Source organism: Phaseolus vulgaris, chromosome 10, assembly GCF_000499845.2.
Source record: "Phaseolus vulgaris cultivar G19833 chromosome 10, P. vulgaris v2.0, whole genome shotgun sequence".
NCBI classification, from domain to species: domain Eukaryota; kingdom Viridiplantae; phylum Streptophyta; class Magnoliopsida; order Fabales; family Fabaceae; genus Phaseolus; species Phaseolus vulgaris.
Genome location: NC_023750.2, coordinates 30,800,666 through 30,828,504, shown reverse-complemented (window position 1 = coordinate 30,828,504; position 27,839 = coordinate 30,800,666). Strand labels below are relative to the sequence as shown.

The 27,839-nt window shown below is 33.0% G+C and overlaps 2 protein-coding genes and 1 long non-coding RNA gene across 8 annotated transcripts; 1 reads left to right on the top strand and 2 right to left on the bottom strand.

Annotated features, from left to right (window-relative positions):
• Positions 1-1,606: 1,606 nt before the first annotated feature.
• On the bottom strand, positions 1,607-2,146 carry LOC137817892 (uncharacterized). The gene is made up of 2 exons (XM_068621118.1): positions 1,821-2,146; positions 1,607-1,730 (listed from the first exon to the last, which is right to left on the bottom strand). The coding sequence occupies exons 1-2, from the start codon at positions 2,144-2,146 to the stop codon at positions 1,607-1,609; spliced, it is 450 nt and encodes a 149-aa protein (XP_068477219.1).
• Positions 2,147-8,639: 6,493 nt separating this feature from the next.
• On the top strand, positions 8,640-13,660 carry LOC137818338 (probable ureide permease A3). 6 transcript variants are annotated; one of them, XM_068621695.1, is made up of 8 exons: positions 8,640-8,871; positions 9,824-10,129; positions 10,907-11,045; positions 11,283-11,457; positions 11,782-11,804; positions 11,899-11,999; positions 12,143-12,517; positions 13,232-13,660. In XM_068621695.1, the coding sequence occupies exons 2-8, from the start codon at positions 9,893-9,895 to the stop codon at positions 13,403-13,405; spliced, it is 1,224 nt and encodes a 407-aa protein (XP_068477796.1). In that variant the 5' UTR covers positions 8,640-8,871; positions 9,824-9,892; the 3' UTR covers positions 13,406-13,660. The 6 variants fall into 6 exon arrangements, with proteins under 6 accessions (XP_068477796.1, XP_068477794.1, XP_068477792.1 ...); XM_068621693.1 differs by having other exon boundaries at positions 8,715-8,871; positions 11,779-11,804; XM_068621691.1 differs by lacking the exon at positions 8,640-8,871 and adding an exon at positions 8,912-9,141.
• Positions 11,050-21,819, bottom strand: LOC137818339 (uncharacterized). Its single transcript, XR_011082060.1, has 3 exons — positions 21,592-21,819; positions 21,345-21,422; positions 11,050-11,402 (listed from the first exon to the last, which is right to left on the bottom strand). It is a non-coding gene; the product is annotated as an uncharacterized lncRNA (long non-coding RNA).
• Between the last annotated feature and the right edge of the window lie 6,020 nt (positions 21,820-27,839).

Genomic DNA, 27,839 nt, shown 5'->3' with positions numbered 1-27,839 from the left:
AGAGGAGAGCGTGATATTCGTCATTCATCGCTTGAAACCACATAGGTGATGTAATGACTTCCTTGACAGACGTAGGAGCAGTTGGTATAGAAACCATAGCAGTATATGTCTTAGGTTTGAAAGTACCTACCTAGGCACAAGTGACCATGGGATGGGAAGTGACAGGGTGAATCTTAGAGCCAATAGAGCCAGTATTGTTAAGCATATCAGTGTTGTTATCTATAGGGAGAATAGCATAAGAACTATGAACAAGCATAGTAGTATTAGTATTAGAGTGAATAACAGTAAGAGTAGGAGTTGTAGTCAAAGGTGAAGACATTGAAATAGATGAAATAGGAAAAGAATTTAATTGTTCATGATATGGAAACTCAATTTCATTAAAGTGCACATGTCTGGAAACAATTGTCTTACCAGAAGGAGTTAGACATATATAACATTTGTTGTTGACACTATACCCAAGAAACAAGCACTGTTGTGAACGAAAATCAAATTTATTTATGTTATAAGGTCGTAATAAAGGAAAACAAGCACATCCAAAAACTTTGAAAATAGCTTGTTAAACAACACAGTATAAGGATTAGAATTATGCAAAACAGGAGTGAGAAACACATTGATAATATGAGTTGAGGTAAGAAAAGCTTCAGGCAAGAAACGCCTACGCAATGAAGCAGTGGCCAAGAGAGTTAATCCCATGTCAACTATGTGCCTATGTTTATGCTCAACAACACCATTTTGCTCATGAGTGTGAGAACAAATGAGTCTATGTTATATACCATGATGAGCCCCTTTTTCTCTACCTTTGGTGAAATTTGATAAGGTTTTAAGCAAATATTCAACTTGTTTTTCCAGCTTCTTACAATTTTACAGGTTTTTATAGATGCATGCAAATATGTCAATTCAAGACTAACCAAATCAGTTTTAGCTTTATGTAATTCTTCCTCAAGTGACTTAACCTTAGGTTCAAGTAACCAATTTACTTTGTTCAGTTTGTTACATATGAAAGCCAATCTGTTTGCTTCATCATGTGTACAGTTGATCATAACTTTCGAAATCAGTGGAAAAGTCACTCACCGAATCAGATATTGATCCTTCATCATTCACCATGAAGCACAAATTTGCTTCTTCACTTCCAGTTGAGGAGTCACTTGTTGAGGATACTTCATTTTCTTCCCAAGAGATATATGCTCTTTTTCCTTTGCCTCTTTCACTCTTCTTGCTTGCTGGTTTTTCTTTGTTTTGATTGTTTGGAGAATCAATCTTTATGTGACCTGGTTTACCACAACCAAAGCAAGTATAACTAGAATAGTTTGAGTCATTGGATTTTGAGTACCTTTTTATTTGTTGAGTTTTGTTCCGGTTTTTCCTTTTAAGAAATCTGTTGAATTTTCTGGTGAGTAGACTCAAGGTCTCATCATGTTCAGGATTCTCCTCTTCCTCGCTTGTATGATGTTCCATGGTAGTCTTCAAAGTAATTCCTTTGGCTCTTTTCTCCACAGTTTCTTGTTCTTTCAATCTTTTGAGTTCTAGCACATGCTCCATCAATTTTCCAAACAACGCAACAGTGGACATCTTGGATAAATCTCTGGATTCAGAGATTGTTGTTACCTTAGGCTGCCAGCACCTTTCTATTGAGTTCTTCCTTGTCAAAGACCTTACCAAGACCAGTGAGATGATTTACAATATGTGTAAACTGTTTCTGCACATCTGCAATGCTCTCTTCTGATTGCATCCTGAAAAGTTCATATTCTTGAATGAGTGAATGCTTTCTTGCTCGTTTCACATCATCTGTGCCCTCATGGGTTACTTCTAGTACTTCTCACATCTCCTTAGCTGAGTTGCATTGGGACACTCTAAAGAATTCATCCATATTCAATGCAGAGGTGATGATGTTCTTGGCTAGGGAGTCATATTGAGCCTTCTTCCTTTCAGTTTTTCTCCATTCTGACCAAGGCTTCTTCACTGTTTCTTCTTTGACAACCTGCATAGGTATAAAAGGTCTATTTGCCACTGCATCCCAAATACCCATGTCAATAGATTCCATGAAGATTTTCATTCTAATTTTCCAGAATGAATAATTCACACCACCAAATATAGGAGGTCTATTAATAGAAGCACCTTCAGCAAAAGGCATTTTAAACTCAGACATAATGCAAAAACTTGAGTAAAATACAAGTCTTAGCTCTTGATACCAATTGTTGGGTCTATTAGTGCCTAAGTTCAAGAGAGGAGGGGTGAATTGAAGTTATAAAGTTTTCGCAAATACAAACTGGTTTACAGTATATCAAGAGAAAAGGAACAAATTGATTTTAAAAGGAATAGATTGATTCTTCAAAACACTTTAACACAATTAGAACTTATTCAGATTAGGATTGAGATCAAACAGAGAAAGTTGACAGAACTAGATTGGTTAATTTTTTAAACAACTTGAAGAACACAGTTATACCTAAAGATCAATCAAGTTCATTCAACACAAAACTTCAAAGAGAATGAATCTTTATCAAAGAATTATTGAAGAAAGTTGTTCGTCCTTAAGCCAATTAAAAACACATATTCAAAATTCTTTGTTTATGACTAAATAACTTTTCCAGATCAAGAAGAATAGTTTTTCTTAAGCCCAGAATTAACAGGTTTAATTTCAAATGAACAGATTTCGTTCTTGACAGATTAACCAAAAAAATTAGAAACGAGTGCAGGGATGAGAAGAACAATGCAAGCACACTTTATATTGGTTCACTCATAATGAGCTACATCCAGTTTCACCTTACTCCAAGGTGGAATTCACTAAAACCAGTTGCAATCAATTACAACACACAACAGTTCTTGAACCCTACAAGAACCATACAATCAAAGCTGAATATACTCTATTTCAGCACACCTTTGCACTCCAATAAACCCTATCAAGGAGTGGCTAACATAACCACCTTTACAAATAAGAATTAAAGGAATGATAACACCTGAAAGAAGATGCAAGAACTCAAAACCAGTAGTTCAATTGTTGTAGAACCGCACCAGCACCTTCACCAAGATCAAGGTTCTCCTAGAACAAGCACACTTGAAGATCTCTTTGAGAAAACCTTTCAAAAACGCATTTCATCCTTTTTCTCACTCTGGAAAACACTTTATCTATGTTTAAAACCGTGATTGCTCAACAACCTTTGATGTGAGAAAAGCTTTTCATTATAATTTCTAACAACTTTTCAAAAAATAGTTTAAAAGTTGTTATGAAAACAACATATTGAATTTAAAACTAACAGAATAATTTTTAGGAAAACTACCAGCTCAGCTTAACCGAAATAACTAATTGAGCTGTACTTTTGGTGCCCTAACAGAATTTCGAAAATCCTTTCAGCAGAACAAAAATAAACCTATTGTTTTTCAAACAAACAGATTTATTTTTGTGCAGTATCCTGATTCTTGAGAAAACTCTGAAAAGCTTTTTGAAAAACATTTAATCACTTCATGTGCTTGATCTTACCACCTTGATTAGGCATCTTAGGATAGGTCATGTAGCAAAAGGCAACCTTAAACTCACACTAGCCTAAATACAAGATCAACTAAAATACATTACAATCTTTAAAGCAATCTAGCTATTTTCTACATCAAACACACACTAAGACTATGTATAGAAGAAGCTTCATCCATCTTCAACTATTATGGCCTTACCAAAGAAGGATTTGATCTATCTAGCAATATATATGAGGAAAAGGCACAAGTGAAGAGAGAATTCTATGTGTAAGTGTGAAAAACATGAAAAAAACACAAGAAGGGACGATTAACTTGTATTTTAATTTTGTTTTGTTTTTCGTAAGTATCATCTGATGTTTCATAGCCAAACGATAGATTTAGATTGTAACAAAATGAAAGACTTTTATTTTCACAATTTATGTTTTTATAGTTCACCCCTTGAAGATAGTTATGCAAATAACATGCAATATACATAAAGATGAAGGAGATTGTTTACACAATATTTTTATTCTGCTTCATTTGTTGAAACAAACTACATCTAGTTCTTGACCCACTGGTCAAGTGTCACTAGGCAGACCATCGCTACGAAGTATAAATGAGTATTATTTGATAAAGTCACTCATCGATACTATTGAGTATTGTTTGGGCTCGTAGCCACTCTTGGCCCCAATCAAGTATACTTTATTTAAGTGACTCTTGGCTGACCACTAAGTACTTTTTACTCAAGGCCCTCTGGTTGACCACTAATTTTTACAACTCACTCTTAGCTCAAAATAGTTACAACGGTTGAGTAATCTACAAATCATTGTTTTTGCTCACTAAATAAAAGGTAACGTCTTTCAACGTGAACAAGATTTAAGCTCTATGATGACTCTTTTACAGCAAGTGCATCGCGTTGTCAGAAGTAATAATGTGTCCCTAAGGACGAATATTGAATCCACAAGAAACAGTTGAATAATCAAGTAAAATATTTACTAAATATAAAACAGAATAATAAAAGTTTGTTGAAAGTTGCTATGATGGCAATGATTAATAAAAAAACAAGTAAAAGAGTTTGTTGTTTCAATTGAAAAAATAGGGATTGAATTTCATCTTTCTCACTCTTTTGTATTTTGATTACCATGACAATATTGTGTCCTTTGATTGATATTGATGCCCGTATAAAAATCATTTATACCGATTACTCGAATATAAAATTATTAAGATGCTTGCTAAATATCAATTCCTCACATATTTATAAAAGTAACTTATCATCACAAAATATGTAAATCGTTATTATTCAAATAAAAATCACAAAATATGTAGAAATGTATAAATTCATAAATTAGGAGTTATTTTATACTTATTTTAGCAATTAATACTCATAAGTGTCTATATTTTAATATAAAATATTACTGAAATTTGACACTATGTGGGAATGAACACACATTGTGTTCTTACAAAGCTTTTGGATACAACAAATTTATAGCAGAGTTTCAACACTTGCAGGTTATGGCTCACTATTTATTTCTTCTCTTCGAAATATGTTTTCTTATAGGCTTGGAAAAAATAGTTAGAGTGCAAATCAAAAGTGCTTAGAATGAATTAGATTTTCCTCTCTAGTGAGATATATTTAATTCAAGTCTTATGAAAGACTTATATTTGCTATTCTATATTAATTGGAGTTGAGGTTTTTGGACTAATAGAGTTTTGAAATGAATAAGAAGGATTTGAATTGACACAAATTGATTTTATTTGAGTCATGTCTTGAATATATGTGTATATTCATCATGAATTCTTGATAACTTAGCTTTATTGTATTTTTTATGTATTTTTTTGTTGTTGTAGCTATACTTGATATGTGAACTAACGATGTTTGAGGTCCAAGAGATACTTTTGGACCAACTTAGAAAATTTTGTTGTATAAGTACTAGATGAATATCTAGATGCACATAATTTTTTTGTAAAATCTTAGTTGTGTAAACCCTTTGGTAAGTATATTATAACTAAACTTATACAACTCCAAATAATGAAACTTTAGTGTATATATATACCGAACATATATATATACGGAAGATAGTATGAGGTGTTACATTTTACCAATTTTATATTTAAGAATTTATCTCTTTTCATAATATATTTTTTAGTTGTGTATTGCATTAATTATTTTAAAAAATAGTAAATATTAACATTTAATTAAATATGTTTTCTTTCTCTTTCTTATTAGAGTTGGAAAGATTAATACTCAAAATATATACTTATTTTTTTTCACACATTAATTAGTTACTTGAAAAAAGTGGGAGATAGTTTATTTAAAAGTATTAAGAATAATTTTAAAACAACAATACACAATATTAAAAAATCTAATGTAAAAAATAAATTAACCAATTTTATAAAAAAGATGTGAAATAAATAAGAGAGTTTTATGTAACATCCCTATATTTTCTCACATCTAAAAACTATAATCTGTATAAAATATTAAAATGAATATATAAACATAATATAAATATGTCCAAAACTCTTTCTTAAAATGTTTCAAAACACATTTCTCTTCATAAGACTTTAAATAAATTAACCAATTTAAGGTCCACAAATATGTTCACAACTCTTTCTTAAAATGTTTCAAAACATATCTCTCTTCATAGGACTTTAAATAAATTAACCAATTTTATAAAAATATGTGAATTAAATAAGAGAGTTTTATGTAACATCCCTATATTTTCCCACATCTAAAAATTATAATTTGTATAAAATATTAAAATGAATATATAAACATAATACAAATATGTCCACAACTCTTTCTTAAAATGTTTCAAAACATATCTCTCTTCATAACACTTTAAATATTTGCATCAATTTCAAACAAATATTCAAAAGGAATTAAAATATTTTCATCATCCAGCTTCTCACTAAGAAGCTCTATCACATGTAACATCATCTGCTCCCGTGTAAATACACGATCATCACAGATAAAGAAACAACACAAACAAATACCAGGGTAAGCTAACTATATAAAACAAAATTCTATATAATTTCGATTTGAAATTTATAAACATAAATCATCAAGTTTCATACAAATTTTCAAATCATCAAGTGTCTATTAAAATTCAATATTCATCTTTCACATGTCAGACTTCCACTGACTCATATCACATAGACACTTGACTCTACTTCCGGAAGACTCGTGCGTTAACTTAGACTCAGAGATTTGCACCTGTCATACTATATCACTATGAAATCCACACAGCTATACGCATAATTAATCTCAATATCATCTCTCTCCTAGTATGACAGGGTTAACTCATATAACAGGTCAAGTTAGTTATCTTTCAAACAACTCACCCATTCATATGAATCTCCTTCGACTCTCACCACCTGAATAACTTCATCTATATGATTCCGTTATCTCAGTAGGGTCAGAATATCTCCTTCTAGACGAATCCCTAGTCAATGCACATCCTAACAATCTTAACACGGTATTTTCTTTCCTGAAAATACTATGTATTGATTTTACTTTCACATCATTGCACACTTCATTTAACACATCAATACACCATTCAATCATAAGAGATATTTTAAACTTTCTAAAACAATCCAAATATATCCAAAAAGTCATTTAACAATAATAATCCAAAATAAACTATGCTAAAATAATACTAATAAAATTATATATATATATATATATTAATTGGCTTAAGCTAAAAAATTTAGTGTAAGCTAAAAAATTTACACCAGAGTGCAACCAGGACTTTTGGATAGAACGAAAATATTTTAGTGTGAGCTAAATGACACCAGAGTGAACCCATGACTTTTGGATTGAACGAAAATATTTTAGTGTGAGCTAAATGACACCAGAGTGCACCCAAGACTTTTGTATTGAACGAAAATATTTTAGTGTGAGCTAAATGACACTAGAGTGCACCCAGGATTTTTGGATTGAACGAAAATATTTTAGTGTGATCTAAATGACACCAGAGTGCACCTAAAATAACAAAGTCCTGTTATAGCTGAATAATTACTCTAAATCAACATCAAACAACTAATACTCTACAACATTATAATTTTATAACATCTGCCATATATCAAATTTCACATTCAAATCTCAATCAACTTCTAATATACTTAAAACAAACAATCCTGAAATAAAGTTTTGAGACTGGTGAACCCCAACATCCATATCTTCTAGCCTAGTGTTCTTTTGGAAATTAAGGCTAGCTCCCCTTACCTGAAATTTAGCAGATATTCACTAAGCACTCCAATCCACCAAGAACTTAAAGGTAACTTAACCTGCACCACAGAATCCTAATAAAAAATATAACTATATCACTGGGACCCTAAGCTAACAGAGATTAATCCACCCTGAAGCTAAAAGAGTCACATGCAAAGCAAAGACAAAAAAAACCTAACAAGTTCAAAATTTGACTCAAAGAGAAGAGCAAAAATGAACTTACTCTATTAGAGATTCTGATCGGGCAGTCTTGTAGTATTCACTGCCAGGAGTCTGATGGTGGACTCCGACCGTCAAACTGATGAGCGAGAAAGTCAAAATATTAGAGAGAAGGGAGAGGAAAAGAAAAAGAACTTTCTAGAGAGATGGTGGTTCTTTTTAAAATGAAACATGAATAACTGAATTTTTATTTATATGTTCTTTCAAATTTAATAATAAAATATTCAGATGTCATTTTAATTGTAACACTTCTACTCTAAGACTATTTTTCTAAATCCTTACATTTTATATGTTAGGACAAAAGGAGGGTGTATTGTTTTATATTTATACCAATTTTTTTTTATAGAAACATATTTCTTTAAGAATAATATTTAAGATACTTTTTAGTTAATCAACAATTAAAAAATTTAATTCATGTATCAATGTTGATAACTTCCTTCTTATTAGCATAAAAAAATTCTTAATTAACATTCATTCATGCATATGTATTAAAAGAATCTCAGTTAACATTGATACGTAAGAAGTATGAAAAGAATCTTAATTAACACTGATTATTTATAAGATGTTTCAAAATTCAGATTCGAAAATGGAATCAAATAGATCCGATTCCGAGAAAGTCTCTCTCGAATTTCCCACCATAAGCTGACCCGTTACTAAGAAAAACAATGGTGTATCTTCATCCAATCAAAGAAAAACAATAAGGAATCATTAATTGATATTAAAATGTGCCATAATTGACATTAGGACCAATGAGTTGGAATCATCCTCTACCAAGAGTCCAGTTCTTTGTGTCAATTAAGTGTTCTCACAATTAAAAGTTCTCATCATTGTAGTAGATATTTTTTCAATGGTATGTGACAAAGAACCATTACCATTCACACAATCACACATCTCTCTTCTTTCTTTCTTTCTTTCTTTCTTGTTTTCAGTGTCCGTACAACTCTTGGTTCAAATACTTCCAAAAATGCAGATCAGCAAAGGTGGAATCTTCTCATCCATCAATAGTTTTTTGAGATTATGAAATCATTTTCCCGGAAAGTTGGCCTGTTCAGTGCTTCAAAAGTTTCAAACATTTCTCTATCATGCGGCCCACTATTTTTTTATTTTTTTTGTGTGGCTAGAAGCAAGTGGATGAATTTGTATTCACTGTTTGACCTTTTATTTAATGGATGATTAGCTACCACAGAGGCTATTATGTTTTGACTTCTCTTTTTCTGACTAGCTCTTCTCTCTGATCCATGGATTCCAAGGTAGCTGGATGCTTTCCCAGTTCTAAGCCATTCAATGTGTATCTCCATGCTTGACTTTGTGCAGATTCTTCTTCTTTTACTTCTCTTATTCCATTTGGGTGCTTCATGGTTAACTAAAAACTGAAATTTTACTCATTTATATACTTGGCTTTTGGCTAGTTACCCCCTTTCTTCATATCAGTGGAGAGGATCAGCTGACTTGTTAAGGTTTCAATGACTTATCATGATTATCAGTCTCTATTTTCAGTTTTTTTTTAAACAATCCTATTTTAAAATACTGTCATCTATCAACAATAAATGCAGACCCTCATTTTAAGGATTCAAAACCTTATTCACCAAATTGTTGGAACTTGTCACTTCTGCTAGATTTAAGCCCTGCCGATCTAACACCTGATGGTTGTGTTTGTGTGAACTGTTTAGTTAATGCTTTTCTTTTTCATTCCTACTCAATTTGAGTTTTTCATTTTCAAAAGTAACTCTTAAGCCGTTTATACGAAGTTTTTGATTTCCTTTTCTTTTAACGGTAATTTTCTTACAGTTTCAAGAGATTCACCTCCTCCTTTATCATCTTGCATGAATTTCTAACTCCTTTTGTGTGGATGAACTTATTGCCTGTGGCATGCTTGTAATTGCTCACCATCTTGTACTTTTCCGAAGTGTGACTAATTCATGCTGCTTTCAGGAGTTCTCTGGCATTTGCTCCTTGGTTCCCTCATTATCTGAGAGCAGTTTGTGCACTACTGGATTGAAAATGTATTTGGTGGAGAGCAAAGGAGGTGCCATAGCATGCATGTTCTTGGCTCTTTTTTTCTTGGGAACATGGCCTGCCCTTTTGACCATGTTAGAGAGGCGTGGTCGTCTTCCTCAGCATACCTACCTTGATTACTCAATCACCAATTTCTTTGCTGCTTTACTCATTGCCTTTACATTTGGTGAGATAGGCAAGGGCAAACCTGATGAGCCAAATTTCTTAGCTCAACTTGCTCAGGTATGGAGGCTATTTACATTATATTTTTGCTGTTGATATCATCTTAGAATAAAGGGTAGATTGCGTTTTGGTCTTGGACCTATACAACTATACTTTGAAAATGATAATTTTAGTCCTCTTTGTTCATTTCAAAATAAGAAAAATCTTTAATACAAGCTATTGCCAAGTATTACCAATCACTAATCAGAACTGAAGTTTATTCGTACGAGATAAAATTTAATGGAATTTTCTATAGTTTTTTTAATGTGAAATTTTGATTTTTACAAAAAATTTAATCATACATTTGGTTTTACAATTAAACAATACTAGTCCACTACTAATTTGTTTTTCAATTCTAACCAGAAAATGCTGATCAATTATAACAAACTCCTTCCTTCACTGCTTGTACCAGGTTTTCCACAATCCTTCTTTCTAATTTGGATAAATACACTAATCCTTTTCAAAAGTGAACAGAGCATGTACATGCAGGCTTTTAACAACAGGGAACATGAGGAACGATCACAAAAATCTAGGGATGGTTGGAGTATTTTGCTTAATATTCCAATCAATTGAACGAAAAGTTATTAGGTGACAATGAACTATCATGATTTCTGCTAATATTATATAATCAAATGTAATGAATTTTTCTTGTCAGTTGTAAAATTTAAAGATTTCCCACCTAAACATTGGTTAAGAATCATCTAATAATTTCTTCATTTAAATTTAAACTCTAGTAAGATCTACCATCTCTAATTATAATAATCTACAGCTAAAATATCTGCAACTGTGTTTTTGCAGAATAATTGGCCCTCAGTTCTTTTTGCAATGGGGGGTGGTGTGGTCCTTAGCCTTGGGAATCTATCCTCACAATATGCATTTGCTTTTGTGGGGCTATCGGTTACTGAAGTGATCACAGCAAGCATAACTGTTGTTATAGGTAATTCAATCACACAACCACTCCATGATAATTCAATAACTATAACAGCACCAAATGGGGTTTGGTTATACAAATAACATTATGCCAATAAGTTTACAAATACAATTAAATGTTCAAGAAAAAATACACTCAATGATGTGTGCATAGGCTATCTACTAATAATTTCTGTCTTCTGTGATGATTTTCAGCTTGTTCCATTACTGAATTATAGCACTATCTTTGTTCCAATTGTAACAGGCACAACCTTGAATTACTTTTTGGATGACAAAATCAACAAAGCTGAGATCCTTTTCCCAGGAGTTGGTTGCTTTTTGATTGCTGTTTTTCTAGGTTCTGCCGTTCATTCATCCAATGCTTCTGATAATAAAGCAAAGCTCAACAATTACTCAAGTGATTATAAAGAAGCAGCCATGTATGTGTTGTTTGCTTCTGATAATATGGTTTATACTGAGAGATGAACAGTAGTTAAGTTTACGGTTAATGCTCCTTACTGATTCTCTATTATTATTTTGTCAACTTGCTTTTAATCCAGTATGCTTTTTGTAATCCTATTTTTTCTAGGGAGGGGGTGTGTTCTTCCTTGTTTTGGGCCCCTTATGGACTCTAGTCTCATACTATGCAATTAGACCCTAACTCACATTATGTCAATGATGTGTATTTTGATGCTGGCTTCTTTTTCCATCTAAATTTATTTGCGTTGCTAATTCTATCTGCAACCTTTTTTTTTTGCCAGCAGCTCTTCAAAGGAAAGAGATTTAGGTAAGAAGCTCACATATGGTTCAATATGTGAAAGAAATTGTTATGTTTGAAAACATATCTACTTATTCTATCTTTTCAACATATATTATTGCAGTTAAATCAAAAGATCTAGAAAGCGGAAGTAGTTCTGCAGACAATGTTGAAGCAGGAACTGCAGTTTTCCTTCTAGAGCTTGAGGAAAGAAGAGCAATTAAGGCATGTAACTATACTTTTTAATATGTTTAATGTCGTATGGGAGAATGACTTAGTCATGCACTCTACTAATCAACCTTGTATGGCACATACACTTGTCAGAAACCAAATACTTGGCCTAATATCTCACTTAAATTCTACTTCAGGTTTCTGGGAAGAGCACTTTGATTGGATTGGCTCTAACTTTCTCTGCTGGACTTTGCTTCTCCATGTTTTCACCAGCATTCAACTTGGCAACAAATGATCAGTGGCATACTTTGGAAAAAGGGATTCCCCATTTGACAGTTTACACTGCCTTCTTCTATTTTTCAATCTCTTGTTTTGTTATTGCCATAGTTCTAAACATCACCTTCCTCTACCGCCCTGTCCTAAACCTACCCAAGTCATCATTGAAGGCTTATTTGGCAGACTCTGATGGCAGAATCTGGGCCTTGTTGGCTGGTCTCCTTTGTGGGGTTGGGAATGGTCTCCAATTTATGAGTGGTCAAGCTGCTGGATATGCAGCAGCAGATGCTGTTCAGGTTAGTCTTGTTACTTCTTTGAAAAAAAAAATGAATTTAATTGAAATGCAGTGACATTGTAAAAGTCGTTTACATTGCCATTGAATCATATATTGTTGTGTATGATAAAATCTTTGTACTTGCAGTACATCAGCATTAAACTCTTAAAAAAGTACTCATGGCATGAACTCCTTTAACATATTACAAGTATGAAAAGAAAAAACAAATGATAACATATGGCACACATTACTTCTCATTTATTCAGACATTTTACTCCCTTTATTTATATTTTATCTATCTTTTAAGAAATAAAAAAATACAGTAATAGTTTTTTGTCCAAGTATAATAACTATGAAGTTTCCTATACTACCTTTTTCTTATTTTTATATCATATATATATATATGTATAAGTTAGTTAAAAATTATATAATAAGTGAGGATATAATTAATGTTGTCTTCAATTTTAAAATCCATATATAAAATAAAAATCTTTCAAAAAGTAAAACAACTAAAAGAGTACAAAATATGACTTTACTTTGTTTCCTGGTTTATGAATTTGCAGAGGAAATGATAAAATTAATCAAACATCAAATGACCTTAAAACTAGGTAGCACTTTGTTTATTATAAATACAAGTTTAACAACTGAAAATGGAAGTAAAAACCAGCCAAAACCCACCAAATTAATAAATTATTGAATCATTTCATCATTTGAACAATGTGTGTTGATCAAACAGGCACTTCCACTTGTAAGCACTTTTTGGGGTGTTGTTTTGTTTGGGGAGTACAGAAGATCATCAAGAAGAACATATATACTGCTAGGGAGCATGCTGTTTATGTTTATTGTGGCTGTTGGTGTGCTGATGGCATCATCAGGGCATAGAAGCAGTTCTCACACGGCCAAGGAATAATTTGGCAGCACACAAGTTAGTAAAATAGTGCCTAGTGCAAAGGGAGAAGCATTCTATTTGTTCACTGGTGTGAATAAGAGAAGGGAAAAAGGATATTAAGAAAAGGGTGTAGAAGAAGAAGTAAAGCAGGAGCATAGTTGTAATATTGTTATTGAAATGTATTTATGTTTGTTTTCGTAGATTTTTGTGAATATTTCAATTTTCAAACTGCAATTTGTACGATGAAATATATATCCCATGCTTGTTCTGGTTGTATTTTATTGTTTATTTATTTCCTTATTATGTGCTTTCAAAATACCAGTCACAACAACATCAAAGATAAAAAATATTAAACTAAGCATCTATAGTCGATTGAGTTACTTGGTTGAATTGACAAAGTCTCAATTTATGAGACAAAAATGAGCAAATATTGAGAAATAAGATAGAAAAACATTGTATACAAAATGAATTACTAACAACAGATTCTCTACATTCTCATTGTCCATTGTTGAAGAGAAGTAGTAGACTGGTTTTGCTTCAATTTTGGCAATTATTTTCCAGTTAACGTGATAGACTCACATCATTACTCCTAGTGTTACCTATGTTAAGTTTAACACTAACTCAATTTTATTAGGGAGGTAGATCGGTTAAATTGGATTGAGTTTGGATATATTATCATTCAATTCAATTAATTTTTTTTTGGATTCAACTAAGTTGTGTTGGGTTTTTGTATTTATTTTATTAATTTAATCCAATTCAATTAAGTTGGATTAATTGAAAAACATGTTTCAATTTTTTTGCTAAAATTTGTAATTTTAATTGTTTTTTAAATTATTTTTCACCCAAAATCGTAAAAATATTAAAAATTAACTCAATTTACGTTTTGTTGTTCAAATGGCTCAGATTCAGGAAAATTGTTAACATCATCTTTAACCATGTTGTACAAGTCTCTAGGCTTTAAATGTACGGGTATGCCCCGGGTATGCACCAATTTTTATCAAATTCATCTTCTACATAATACACCATTTGAGCTTCTGATGCTTGGATGTATGGCTCATCATCATCCTTATCACCAGTGTGAATCAAGCGTGAAAAATTTAGTAATGTAAATCCATACTCATCACTCATAATCCCTCTAGAAGTAGTTGTATTGGTCCACATACATTTAAATAAAACAACTGAGAATCAACCATGGTAGTTTATCTCAATTATGTCTATCAATCAACCATAAAATGGTACACCTCCAAACCGCATTTGATTATCACTACTACTTGCATAACTCATTGTCCCAAATGTACCAAACACTCCACTATTTTGTGTTTTAAGCCAAAGGTCACGCTCCAATATACAAAATTTGAACCCATTAACATTGTAGGCACTATACCGTTTTGCACAATCAATCGGACCCATAACTAAGAATTTTAAATCATCTGATTGGATACCAATTGATTCATTCCTTATCTAACAAAAAAAAATATCACATGAAATGTAATATATATATATATATATATGAATAAAAACTATTGGTGTAAATATACATACACGACGTGAAAACCACTCTACAAATTCTCTATGAACCCTCTTGTCTTTCATAGAGGATGATCATGTGCAACTTCTTAGTTGTCTTCGTAGAGTATCTCTAAATTCCCTATGTTAAACATATAAAATATATAAGTTAATACTGAAGAGAAAATCAATTATAAAAAAAAACACTATGGTTCATAAACTTATTGCAAAAATGGCTAAACTATGGTGCAGTTAGTTAACACATGACGATGTGCTTACAACTTTTCCTTTGTAGATAGAGTGAAATAAGTAAAACCCCCAACTAGTTTTCCGATTGGCGGGAACAATGTATTTTCATTAGAAGGCACAATAGCAAGCTCATCATTAACACGATGCAATCGATTAAATACAGTCTCAATTCCATCTAAATATCTCGAACAAAAAGTTAAAGCCTCTTCAGCCATGTATCCTTTAGCTATTGACCCTTCTGCTTGTGCTTTATTACGAACATAAGACTTTAATTTTCCTTGATACCTCTCAATGGGATACATCCATCGATATTGGATGGGTCCTCCAAGCTTGGCATCTTCTACTAGATGCACAATTAAATGAACCATGACTGTAAAAAAAGAAGGAGGAAATAACATCTCCATGTGACCCAAAGGTAGAAGTTGCTCCATCAAAATGTGAGTCGTGACTTTTCAATCCTCCAAGCTTACGTTGTTTGACATCAATGCATATGCTAATGTTACTAGAGTAACCATCTGGAACAGTTATGTTCTTCAAAGTTTTGAGAAAGATATCTTTATTTACATTTGTCAGTGTATATATAGTAGGGAGATATCTACCATTTTCATCAGGCCAAAGATCAAGTCTAATACCCTAAAGCTAAAGTTGTAAATCCTTTCGGGCCTTTAAATTGTCTTTACATTTATTTGAACTATCATTCAACAATGTAAACACCACATTATCACATACATTTTTTTCAATGTGCATAACATCCAAATTGTGGGGCAATAAGTTGTCTACCCAATAAGAAAGTTAAAAAAATATACTCTTTTTTCACCATTGTTGAGTGTCTAACTTTGCATGATTAACTCCTCGTTGTCTTTTTTCCCGCTCTTCAAGTATTTGTTCTTTCCCAAATTCAACATTAAGATTCTGAACTTGTTGTAAGACATCATATCCTGAGATTGTCAAAGGTGGACTTTTGTCTTCTATAGTTCCATCAAATCTCATGCGAGCTAGTCTAAATCTATGCCTTCCATCTAACCAACGAAGATGACTCATGAAACAAAATTTACCACCTTTAAGAAGCTTCCTAGGAATGGTGTCAAAATTACATCTAGGACATGCCAACCCAGTATATGTGTTCCGTCCAGATAGGGTTCCAAGACCTGGAAAATCACTAATAGTCCACAATATGGCTGAATGCATATCAAACACTTCATTTCCCCATGAATCAAAAGTTTTCACGCCAGTGTTCCATAACTCTTTCAACTCTTCTATTAATGGCTCTAAATATACATCAATATCATTTCCTGGAGCTCGCTTTCCAGGAATGATCATAGAGATAATGAATGAACTTTGTTTCATACACATCCAAGGAAGAAGGTTGTACGATATGAGTACAACTGGCCAAATACTGTGACTAGTGCTTAAATTTCCATATGGATTAAACCCATTAGTAGCCAAACCAAGTCGCACATTTCGAGGGTCTGAGGAAAATTGAGGATGTTTAAAGTCAAATGACTTCCATGCTTTAGAATCTCTTGGATGCCTTCATCTGTACTTCCCGATGCATGCCATCGCATATGCTCGACTATTTTAAAAGACATAAACATCCTCTGTAAGCGTGACTTCAAAGAGAAATACCTTAAAACGTTTGCAGGAATCTTTTTTTCGTTTGTTACATGTAGCACAAGCAATTGTACTCATTTTTTTGCCTTCCATCTAGATGTTTTACATTTCTTACAAAAATCCTTATTTGCGTCTTCTCATAAGTACAACATGCAATCATTCGGACAAGCATCAATTTTGGTGTAATGAAGACCAAGCTTCTTAATGGTTTTCTTCGCCTCATAGAATGAATGCAGAATCTTTGCATGTTCAAAGGCATATGCTAACAACTCTAGTATCATGGACATTGCCTTGTCACTTATTTTCCATAGACATTTGATGTGGTACAACTTGATCAAGAAAGAAAGTTGACCATCTTGCATTAACTCAAAAAAATCTTCAATATCATCATTCACAGTATGGCTTGACTGTGCATTCATTTCCCTATCATTCACCATGTCATTGTTATATTGATGATGCCCAAATGCATCATTAACCATATCACACATCAGATTATTAACAACAATTTTTTCATTATCTTCTTGCGGCATTACATATGTTTCATCTATCGCATTTACTCCTGTTCTCTCCCCATGTAGAAGCCAAACTTTATATCCACATGAAAAAGGTTTAACAATCAAGAGTTCATACACTACTTCACAACACTCCTATTTGTTAAAGTTGCACTTCTGACATGGGCATATTATCTTCCCCTCACACCATTATTAGCAAATGCAAAGTCCAAAAATTTATTTAAGCCTTCCATATATTCTAGTGTATTTCTTGGCATGTCTATCCAAGATTTATCCATTGAAATGAAGTCTGTTCAAACAACGATTGATACATCATTTCAAGGAAATAATATCATAGTTAAACAAAATGTTACAATTAACTATTTCAATAAAAATATATTCAATGATCTTAATTCTTTATTAACACAAAACTGTTGAAAGTATAAAATTGGTCATCCAATCATTTGTTTTTATCTTTTCTTAATAATTAAGGAACATTAAGAAAAGATAAAAAGAAATATTTAACAAAATTTGATGCATTTAATCGCTCCAATTTCTGTATAAAAGAAATCAATCCAGTGACACAACCAAACATAATGAAGACCCTATTTAAAGAACCACTTTCACAAAAATATTATCAATTAGTAAAAGTTATTATTGATATACCAACCCTATTTATAAAATCACTTTCACAGAAAATACACACCTTTTATTGTAAGACCTCGTCATAATTATATGACATGTTTTTATCCAACAAGTGATAAATGAAGACATTAATGACAAATTTATATTTCTAATATAATTTAAGAATATAAATAATTATAAAGTTTTATCTTATTAAACAAGAAAATGTTAAAATAATAATTAATCATTATATTAATTAAGTTACGTACTATTTTATAAATTATAAAAAAAGTTAAAAACTAATATGTTGAAAAACACTCTACTTAAAAGTATAATATTGTTGAAGATTAATAAGCAGACTTGAACATTTTGAAAGAACTCTTTGATTATTTTGCTCTTAAAAACATAGATGTAGAAAAGCATACTGATTACACAAATTTATATAAGTTGTTTGTATGCTCTAGATGATAGTTGAATGTATTTGAGAGAAATATTAGAAAATGAACTTATTTTCACTCACTTTTATATATTATGAAAATAAATATATCTAATGAACGTGATGTGGTTGAAGATCACATTGTAGGCAGGGCGCTTATGTAGAAGAAAGTGATGTAGTAGAATAGGTGTGCAGATCCAATGCAGCATGTATCTGCTACGGAATTTATTCCAGCACCTAAGGCTAATTGAAATCAATGTTTTCTAGATCTGCAATGCTGGTGCAGTTTTTTACAAAGAGGTACTCATTTGGTTTGGCTTTGTGATGCGTCAATGTTTCTTTATATGCCACACTGGTCTTCAAGTACCACAGGCTAAGTCTAGGCCTTTAAATAAGAGTTAGGGACAGGTTATACTTTACAGTGGGTCTAAGATATCTAGTTTTTTTGTAAGATTGAATTGTATCCTAAGAAGCCCACCACACTATTCATGAAGAGTGGGTGGCCATAAACGTCACATAAGTAACCACTTACAGACACACGGGTAACCAGTTTTGCGTTGTGGAGGAACCTATGGTTGGGTAACTAGTCCTTGTGGCGAAGGGCTTTACACCGACGTTTCCGACATCGATCTGAGAGTTGTGTGGATCAGTTTCGACGCCAACCAGTTCAGCGCCATCGTCCACGACAGCAACCGCACGCGATCCTTACTATTAGCGCTGAAGTTGTTCTCGGTGCGCCGTCACGTCGAGCGCAACAACGACGATCTCGGCAAGGCGCTAAACGTCACCACCGACCAGTGTCACCACCAACCTCCCAATTCCAACACCGCCTTCTTCCTCCGCGTTGAGAAAGTTCAACTTCTCACACCGTTTTCAAATCCTACGTTCTCCCCTTTCTCTCTCCCAAAGCCACATCACCATCATGACATTTACAACAATGTGCTTGCCACATCACCCGCCGTTTCCACATTTGCAGCATCAAGAGTGTGTAACTTGAGAGAGGGTGTTAACAAAACGTTTTCCTATATTTATCTTCCCATTGGAAACTCCTGGAACCTCACATACACACACCACTATATTTATCTAGTTGATGCTGATAGCCACTCTTGGGTGCAACAAAGTTGGATTGTGGTACCAAACATTTTGGTCATTGGCCACAGTCGCTACGTTGGAACCCAAAGGCTTATGAGTCATCCAGAGGATGATTTTATCCCCTTGTAAGAATTCATTTTCTATATATAAGAATATATAGCAACCTTCAATATTTTAATTCCTTCTTTTTTATGGATGAGTTAAACTAAAAGTATATATAATGTGTAGGATGGAACAAATCACCAATTAGCCTTGCTTTAACCCTTTTTAATATTGTTCAATTGAAATGTGCAGTGACTTCATAAATGATTGGGTGAAAATTGGTTTGCCAGGTAAAGTGGACGTTTTGAAAGAATATGAAGGCTATGATTTCCAGGAACAATACAAATTCTATGAAAAGGTTCTGTGTACTTCAATTTTGATTCAACTATCATGCTTTTAACATTAAATAATGAGAGTGGTGACCATTTTGGTAAGTTCTAATACAGGAGTCACAATGAATAACTCATTAGTGAACCTGAGGACATATCCATATGTTCAAAGAGAAATAAGGAACAATATAGGACTCTTGGGGGGTTACTACGATTTTGTGAAGGGAGAGTTCAAGCTTTGGAAGTACGAGTCTCCCATCACCGAACCCATTACCATCGCTCTCTCAACCCATCACTGATGGATGACTCCAACTTTGCACTTTGAATTGCCACCACTACCAGCTTACTAAGTTTCTCATATAAGTTATGTTGTTGTTCCATGTTTATGTGTACTTTTACGTCCTAAAAAAGTAGCATCTACTTTTGAGACTTCAAAAGTAATGACTTCAAGAATTATTACTGAATTTCATGCATTTAGGTACATGTTTAATTCAAATGCATGAAACTATTACTGTGTGTGAGTATGTGTGAAAATACTTTATTTCATATAAGTTTATAACCCATCATCACGTCACTTCATTCCCTCCAATTCATGCACTCTCTCCCTTACCTCACCTACCCTCTGATTCTCTCTATCCAACAACCCACATTCCTTTTTTTTCGCTTCTCTTTGTTTCCGGTCCATCATGGAACCTCAACAACCACAAGGGAGCCAACCAAACGAGGATGGTGGCAGTGGAAAAGAGGGCTTTCTTAGTAGGCAAAGTAGTACACAATAGACTCCCACAACCAACCAAATAAGAATATTGAAGGAACTTCACTACAATAATGGAATTAGATCCCAAGTGCAGAGAAAATTTAGAGGGTTTCTACTAGGCTGAGGAATTACAGTAAGATTGAAGGCTAAATGTCTTCTATTGGTTCTAGAACCACAAAGCTCGAGAAAAGCAGAAGAAAAGATTCACTTCTGATAATGTGCCCATGCCAAGAGTTGCCCCAACTAATGTTGCTTCTCCTTGGAGACCTGATCAAGATCCTATTCATACCAAGTATTCTTAACATTTCTTCTATAGGTAAACCAACCTTATATACTTCAAACCTCTCACTTCTTATCTGCAACCCAGTTTGTTGCCTAAACGAATTCATGAATCCAGCGGAGTTCAAAGCATCAAAAGTAAAAGATTAATTAGAAAGAATATTACCATTGGAGTTCAGAATACAACACAGACAGGGGACATTTGAAGCATACAACAATTTTGGCTGCATTAAATACAACACAGACAGGGGGCATTTGAAGTATGCAACAATTTTGACTGCATTAATCCTGTCTAAATTTTATTCCCAGACAATTAACTGATTCGTAGAAAAAAATGTTCTATTGTTTCTTGTGTTGTTGTCAAGGAGCAGTGTTCACATAGCGGAAAATATTCTAGGCGGGTTTGCTTACAATCAATAAGATTAATAGCGGAATTCAGAAGCCTAAGCTACTCACAATGCAAAAATCTAAAAATAGAAGAACAAATCCAGCGGATAAAGTGTCAAGATATACAAGTAAACAAGAGACAAAAAGAGAGACGAACCGGAGAGACTCGAAGAACAGAAACCCCGAAATGCACTGTAGTTGTTAGAAAGAAATCGCACCGCAATCTGAAACGAAACTGTAATTTGTTCACAAAAACAAACAACACACTACGAGTTAGTCCAAAAAATAATCTAGGTCGTGTAAAATGCGGAAAGTGAAAATCAATTTTGAAAACCAATTACGGCACAAGTAAAGAGAATATCGATTGAAAGAAGAAGAAATTAAAAGAGTCGGAGATGATATACAGTGGAAAGTTCGTGTCATCGCGATTTTCTTTGAACTGAAACCCGCGCTCCTTGAACGTTTTACCTCTGAAATGAAACTGCGCCCTGTGAACGTTTTGCCTTTGAAATGGAGTTGCTTGGAACGTTTTGCCTCTAAAAGAAAGTTTTTCCTGGAATGAATTTGCACCTTGTCACAATGAAACTGTGTCTGATAAATGTTTTGTAAAGCACTATGTAAGTGTGATACTCTGTTGAACTAAAACTAGTTATACCTTAAAATATAAGCTTTTCCATATATAAAAACTGTGAATACTTAACCGGGGTTCCAAAAAACCCAATTATGTATGTGTTTTAAACTTGAGGTTATTGTAACTTCTCCTTAAAAAACCCTTGGTAAAATTAACTTTTTTTTTAGTGCAATTGCAAAAAAAAAAAAAAATTAACTTAATTTATTTATGTTGGATTTGGTATTTTGGGTTACTTACGTGATAAACACCACTAAAATATTATTGGGTATCTTTTCCTGCATCCTGCACCCCGTCAAATTTGTCATGTACCACCTCAATTAGATAAAATAACTAAAATGCCCATTTAATTCGTCATAATTCTAGAAAGCTCTTTCGGGAGCATATTTTAAAAAATACATTCCAGAACATCTATAATATGTTCTGAAAAGTTTATTCTAGGAATTCTGTTTTGAAAAACGTTTTTTAAAAATATATTTGTATCTAGAAAGTATGTTCCAGAAATATTTAAAAATAATAATAATTTGAAAGTCATTTTTATAAAAGGTATAATAGTCTTTTTCAAAATTGATGGGATGTAGGAGAAATTCTGTTGGGGTGCAGGAAGAAACGCCCAGATTTATTGGATAACTTGGACAAGTCAAGATTTGATGGCATCTTCATGAATTGGGTCATTGAATACAAAACTTTGGACTCTTTCTTCCTACACCTCCATACCTTCTTGTGTCAACCCCATACTAAATATGAAAATACCATTTTATTCTTTTTTTTTCACCTCCTTGGATTTGAAATAATAAGCCTATGGATTATGTAATCCGGATAAATTCCGGATTACATAATTCGAAAGTCAATTTCATATTTAGAAAAGACTTCCGGATTATGTAATCCGGAAGCTAATAACACATCTGAAAAAAAGACTTCTGGATTACATAATCCGGAAGCTAATCTTATGTATAGAAAAGACTTCTGGATTATGTAATCCAGAAGCTAATCACAAAAGACTTCTGGATTACATAATCCGGAAGCTAATTTTAAATCTAAAAAAAGACTTCCGGATTATGTAATCCGGAATATTGAAAAGGGTATTTTTGGAATAAGAAAAATTTATGGGGGTGGCACAAGAAGGTATGGAGGTGCAGGAAGAAGCAGCCCAAAACTTTGTTGATTATTGCAACTTCAACAAATATTGTTTCCACCAGGTACTTTGAATTGCTCATGATTATGGTTATACTTCAATTATATATGAACCTGACACCAGAAGTTCTTTTGTTATTTTACTACAAGAAAAACTCGAAATCCGAATTATTTTGGCACCATAAAATAAAATTTGCAGTAAATGGGATTCCAAGCCAAGTTCGTTCAGTAATCAAAAAAAATTTAACCACTACACCAAGTAAATACTTTAGTATTATTATGATTTTTATTATACTTATTATTATTAATAATATTAATTATATTAATATAATTTATTTTTTATTATTAATATTAATTATATTAATATAATTTATTTTTTTATTATTAATATTAATTATATTAATATAATTTATTTTTTTATTATTAATATTAATTATATTAATATAATTTATTTTTTTATTATTAATATTAATTATATTAATATAATTTATTTTATTATTATTAATATTAATTATAGTAATGCACAAATTATATTAATAATAATAAGTATAATAAAAATGATAATATGACCAAAGAACTTGTCTTGTCTAGTGGTTAATGCTTTCCTGGTCACTGGAAGGACTTGTTCAAGTCCTCTAGATATTTAGTTTTCTTTTCTTATATTTTTTTGTACTTTCCCTTTGATAAAAAAATATTATTCCTTTTGTTAATCCTATTTCACTTGATATTTTTATTCTATTTAATTTGGCTTCGTCCAGACAATCTAAACTAGGTATAGTCTTATCCATTGATAATTGTAGGAAAATGTGTAAATATGTTTTCAAAATAGAAGAGAACTCTAGACATAATGATGGTCTAAAGGATATTATTTTTACTATCCTTATATTTTATAGGAGAAGAAAAAATGTGAATTTGAGAACATAGGTTTCTTAGGAAAAACTAAAATTCTGAATTTGAAAACAGGTTACTAAGGGAAAGCTAAAAGTAAATGTATGTTATATAATAAACCTAGTACAAAACTTAAATGTATCTTTCATACAAAACAATATGATGAAGAAAAAAGAGAAGATGAAGTGCTCATAAGAGGGAGCCATTCATCTAAGGGGGAATATACTATAGGATCTTGGGCACTGCATTTCTTTCTAAGGCATGGTTGTTTAGTCTTAGATTGTGTTTAACAACTTAGTGCATTTCAAAAGAGTTTCTATTAGGTTAGAGCATGTATACACACATGCTTATTGTTTGATAAACCTAATAAATATTGTACTCTTTTTTGTTGAGTTAGTCATAACGTCCTCAAGTACTTCTAAGTAACTTGTAACATCTTTTAATCCATTATAAGGGATGCCTACAATTGTTGTTGGAAGATATGTACTAAGGTACCATAACAACACTTGTACTTGCTTAAGTGTGAGCACATGAAATGTTCCTTCATATTTATTCTTATTTTTAAGTTTTATGATTGTCATCTTGTTTGGGTTTGATTTGATATCAATATTGCACTGGTTCTTTCATTATTATCAGGTTTCATTTGGTACTAGGTGGATAATAAATTGGTAGCAAAATCAATTTTAATCTTTATATGTTGCTAGTGGTCACTTCTTAAAGAAGGATGAATATCACTTTCAAGATTGAGAAGTTCAAGTGAAATAATAATGCCAACTTTTTAAGAATTAAGACAAGAGTATTGATCAAATAATAAGGGTGTGTGCACACTTGTTTGCAACACAACACACACAAAGAGACATGCTTCTAAGCACAACTTAACGTGTAAGTTTTTTGAAATCTACCCATATTAGTAATTTGGGAATAGAATTGCACCAATTTGGTAAATTTTTTGGGTTTAGGGTTTATTATTCATTTATTATTCGACTACAAATTAAGGACCTAGTGTTTTTATGTGATTATATAAGTATTTATTATTCATTTATTGTTAAGTGCTACATATGATTATGATTTACTTAATTCAAGATATGCATGTATGATATATTGTGGGCAAATAGGTTTAGCGTAATAAAATTTGACTCTCTTTTTTTACGCTTAGTTGGTTTATAAAAGAATAAGAAAATAGAAGAGGGGGGAGGGGTAAATTTTATTTCTTGGAGGTTGCAAATAGAAAAAAAAGGAAAGTTTCTTCTTAACTCGCAAAATATAATTAACAACTATTTTCTTTTCCTCTTTTATCATTCATGTCTTTCTTCCTTCTTTTTTATTAGGTTTCCAAACCTAATTATTCTTCCTTTTTATGAGCTCCCTATAAGGACCCTAGCTTGAAGCTTCGTCATAGGTAAATTTTTCTCTTCCCTTTTTCTTTTCATGGTTTTGCATGCAAGGATTTTGAAGTGTGGAAAAAGTTGATTTTGATTCTTGAAGTGTTAAATGAATACGTTTTATCTTTTATAAGGCGATGAAAAATTCTTTTACTTTTTCTCAATTTGTTCTCCTTTTCAATTTAAAGTTACCTTGGTATATAAGGAAACTCTAGGTATGTTAGTTTTATTTTTTCTATAAGTGATAATTTAAAGTTTTGTTGAGTAAATATTTTTATGTGAAGAAGTAAGACTCAAATTGGAAATTTAATGAATTAGTATGAAATTTGGAATGATATATGTACCGTCCCGCATCCGGGCGTTGACAAAGTCAAGGTCAAAGTCAACGTCAGGGTCAAAGTCAACATAAGGCGTCGCCTAAGTGAGGCGACGCCAAGTGCGTGCATCGCCGAGGCGGGGCGTCGCCAAGAGGGAGCGTCGTCAAGGTAAGGCGTCGCCTAGGTGAAGGCATCGCCAAGTCAAGGCGTCGCCCAGCTAGGGTGTCGCCAAGGTCAAATGTCACAAAAGCAAGGCAATCACAGTGTCGCTCCCCGATACCCATGGGTAGGAAAGACCATGGAGGGAGCGACGCCGTGGGAATGCCTCAAACCCCGATAACCCGGGGTAGAAATAAAGAGAAAAGAAAGGTGGCTTTAAGGCCATAGTAATAGCGCCAGTGGAGAGCAACCTGACTCGTGAAGCGCCCATGCCGCCCCAGAGACGCCCTTGGGATAGTTACGGCTCCTGAGGAGGGTCACGCCCAGGGTAGCCAGGTGCAGGGTACGAGAGGAAGGTAGATACGCTCTCAAAGTGAGTGACTAGATGTTTGGGGGCATGAGTTGGCACCCCAAAAAGTCACCCCTTGCGCAGATGCACTCCCAGGTAGGAGGACTCACACGAGGAAATACCCCCAGATGGGGTCACCACGCTGTGAGACCACCTTCAGAGTGCCATTCACGGTGCTCCGATACGGAGGTGTAGAGTTTTGGTGTTTCTTGCTAGCTGACTTGAGCGTCGGAGTGCAAACGGTCGCTAGGGCGCCCTTTTGTCCTTCTTTGCAGGAATCCACAGGTAACTAGTGGGAAGGAGTCCCTAGCTGACGGGTGAGGTTGCGCACAAAGACGTCCCAGGTCAACCGGCCGGAACAATATATGTATTTGAATTGATGATTTTAAGAATGATAGATTTGAAAATTTTGAGTTTTGAATTAAGGTTTTGGAAAACTTTCAAAAACAGTCATGAACCACTTTGTTGCCTGCAGACACGAGACACCATTGTAGTGGAAAATTATTGGAGGATTATGTGTTTTAGTTAATGACTATCGATGTAAGGTAAATGCAGTGGAAAATGCTCTATGTGGAACACTAGTTCATATGTTTGATCTTATGTGTAAGAGTTTGAGTTGCTTGAGAAATTAAAGGATCTAAACTTGAGGTTGGAGTTTTCTGCAAATCACACTGATGTGGCTTGCTTAATATAACTACTAATTTCCTTAGGGTGATCAAGAGAAGGTAATTGATGAATCCTAGTATGAAATGTACCATGAATTTGTTAGGTAGCAATCAAGCTAAGGGTTTTAGTTTTGAATTTGATGGTGTTTGAAAGGTCTTGTGTACCTAATGATGTGGATACCAAGTAGATATTCTTAGAGGAAGGTAACCAAAGTAGACTCAATTTTCATAATAACATGACTAGAGCTATTAGGATTTGAAATGTTCTTTTTGGTGGCCTAGTATGAAGAGTGATTTGACTTAGTTTGAAAAAACTTGTTTAACCTACCTAAAAGCTAAGGTGGATCATTAAAGACTAGATGCTCTGCAACAGTTAGATATACTAAATTAGAAATGAGATAACATTATTATAGATTCTGTTATCTATTTTCACATTCTATAAGGGAGCATTATTTTATGAGTTATAATGGATTGGTTGACGAAAAGTGACTGATAAGTGTCATAATTAAGTAATATTTCATATAAAAAGATAGACACATGGATTTTAATTGATAAAATGACTATAATTCAACCCCTAATTTAGGAATTTAAACCTTTTTACATATTTTTTGATTATAAGAAGAATGTGAACAACTTATTCCCAAATTTGTGTTAATATTAGGATTCTAGGAAAAAATGGAGACGAAAGGACTAAAGGAGAATGGACAAGATGAAAAGTCAAGGTTGGAACATTGGAAACTCACTCAAAATTTTCCTACACTCGCTAAAGGAAGATCACTCTAGAGGAACTTGCCCAAGCGAGTTCACTCTAGTGAAGTTGGGGGTTTTCTCGTCAAACTCACTTAAGCAACATGTCACTTAGGCCAAGTCCAATTAGGTTAAATAGAAGGCATGAGGCGTAACCCTATCATCATTGGGAGAATAGGAGAATTAGAAAACCTTAGAGGAGGAAGCCGTCAAGGAGAAACATCATGGATCTTCTTTTCTTGTTTTCCATGCTTGTTATGGCCAACATGAGTGGTAAATTCTTTCCTTTGGGATTGGGAGTAATCTGGTCAAACTCTTATGTAGTGAGGTGATATTTATCTATAATATTCAGTACTTGATTCATGATTGATATTATCATATTA

Bases quoted from the DNA above. Each gene is read 5' to 3' on its own strand.
- LOC137818338 (XM_068621690.1), top strand. The intron at 11,046-11,282 runs GTAATTCAATCA...CAATTGTAACAG, and splicing joins AAGCATAACTGTTGTTATAG to GCACAACCTTGAATTACTTT. The intron at 11,458-11,778 runs GTATGTGTTGTT...TTTTTTTGCCAG, and splicing joins GATTATAAAGAAGCAGCCAT to CAGCTCTTCAAAGGAAAGAG.
- LOC137817892 (XM_068621118.1), bottom strand. From the start codon at position 2,146: ATGTCTGAGTTTAAAATGCCTTTTGCTGAAGGTGCTTCTATTAATAGA. The intron at 1,731-1,820 runs GTGAGAAGTACT...TGAACTTTTCAG, and splicing joins TGCAACTCAGCTAAGGAGAT to GATGCAATCAGAAGAGAGCA.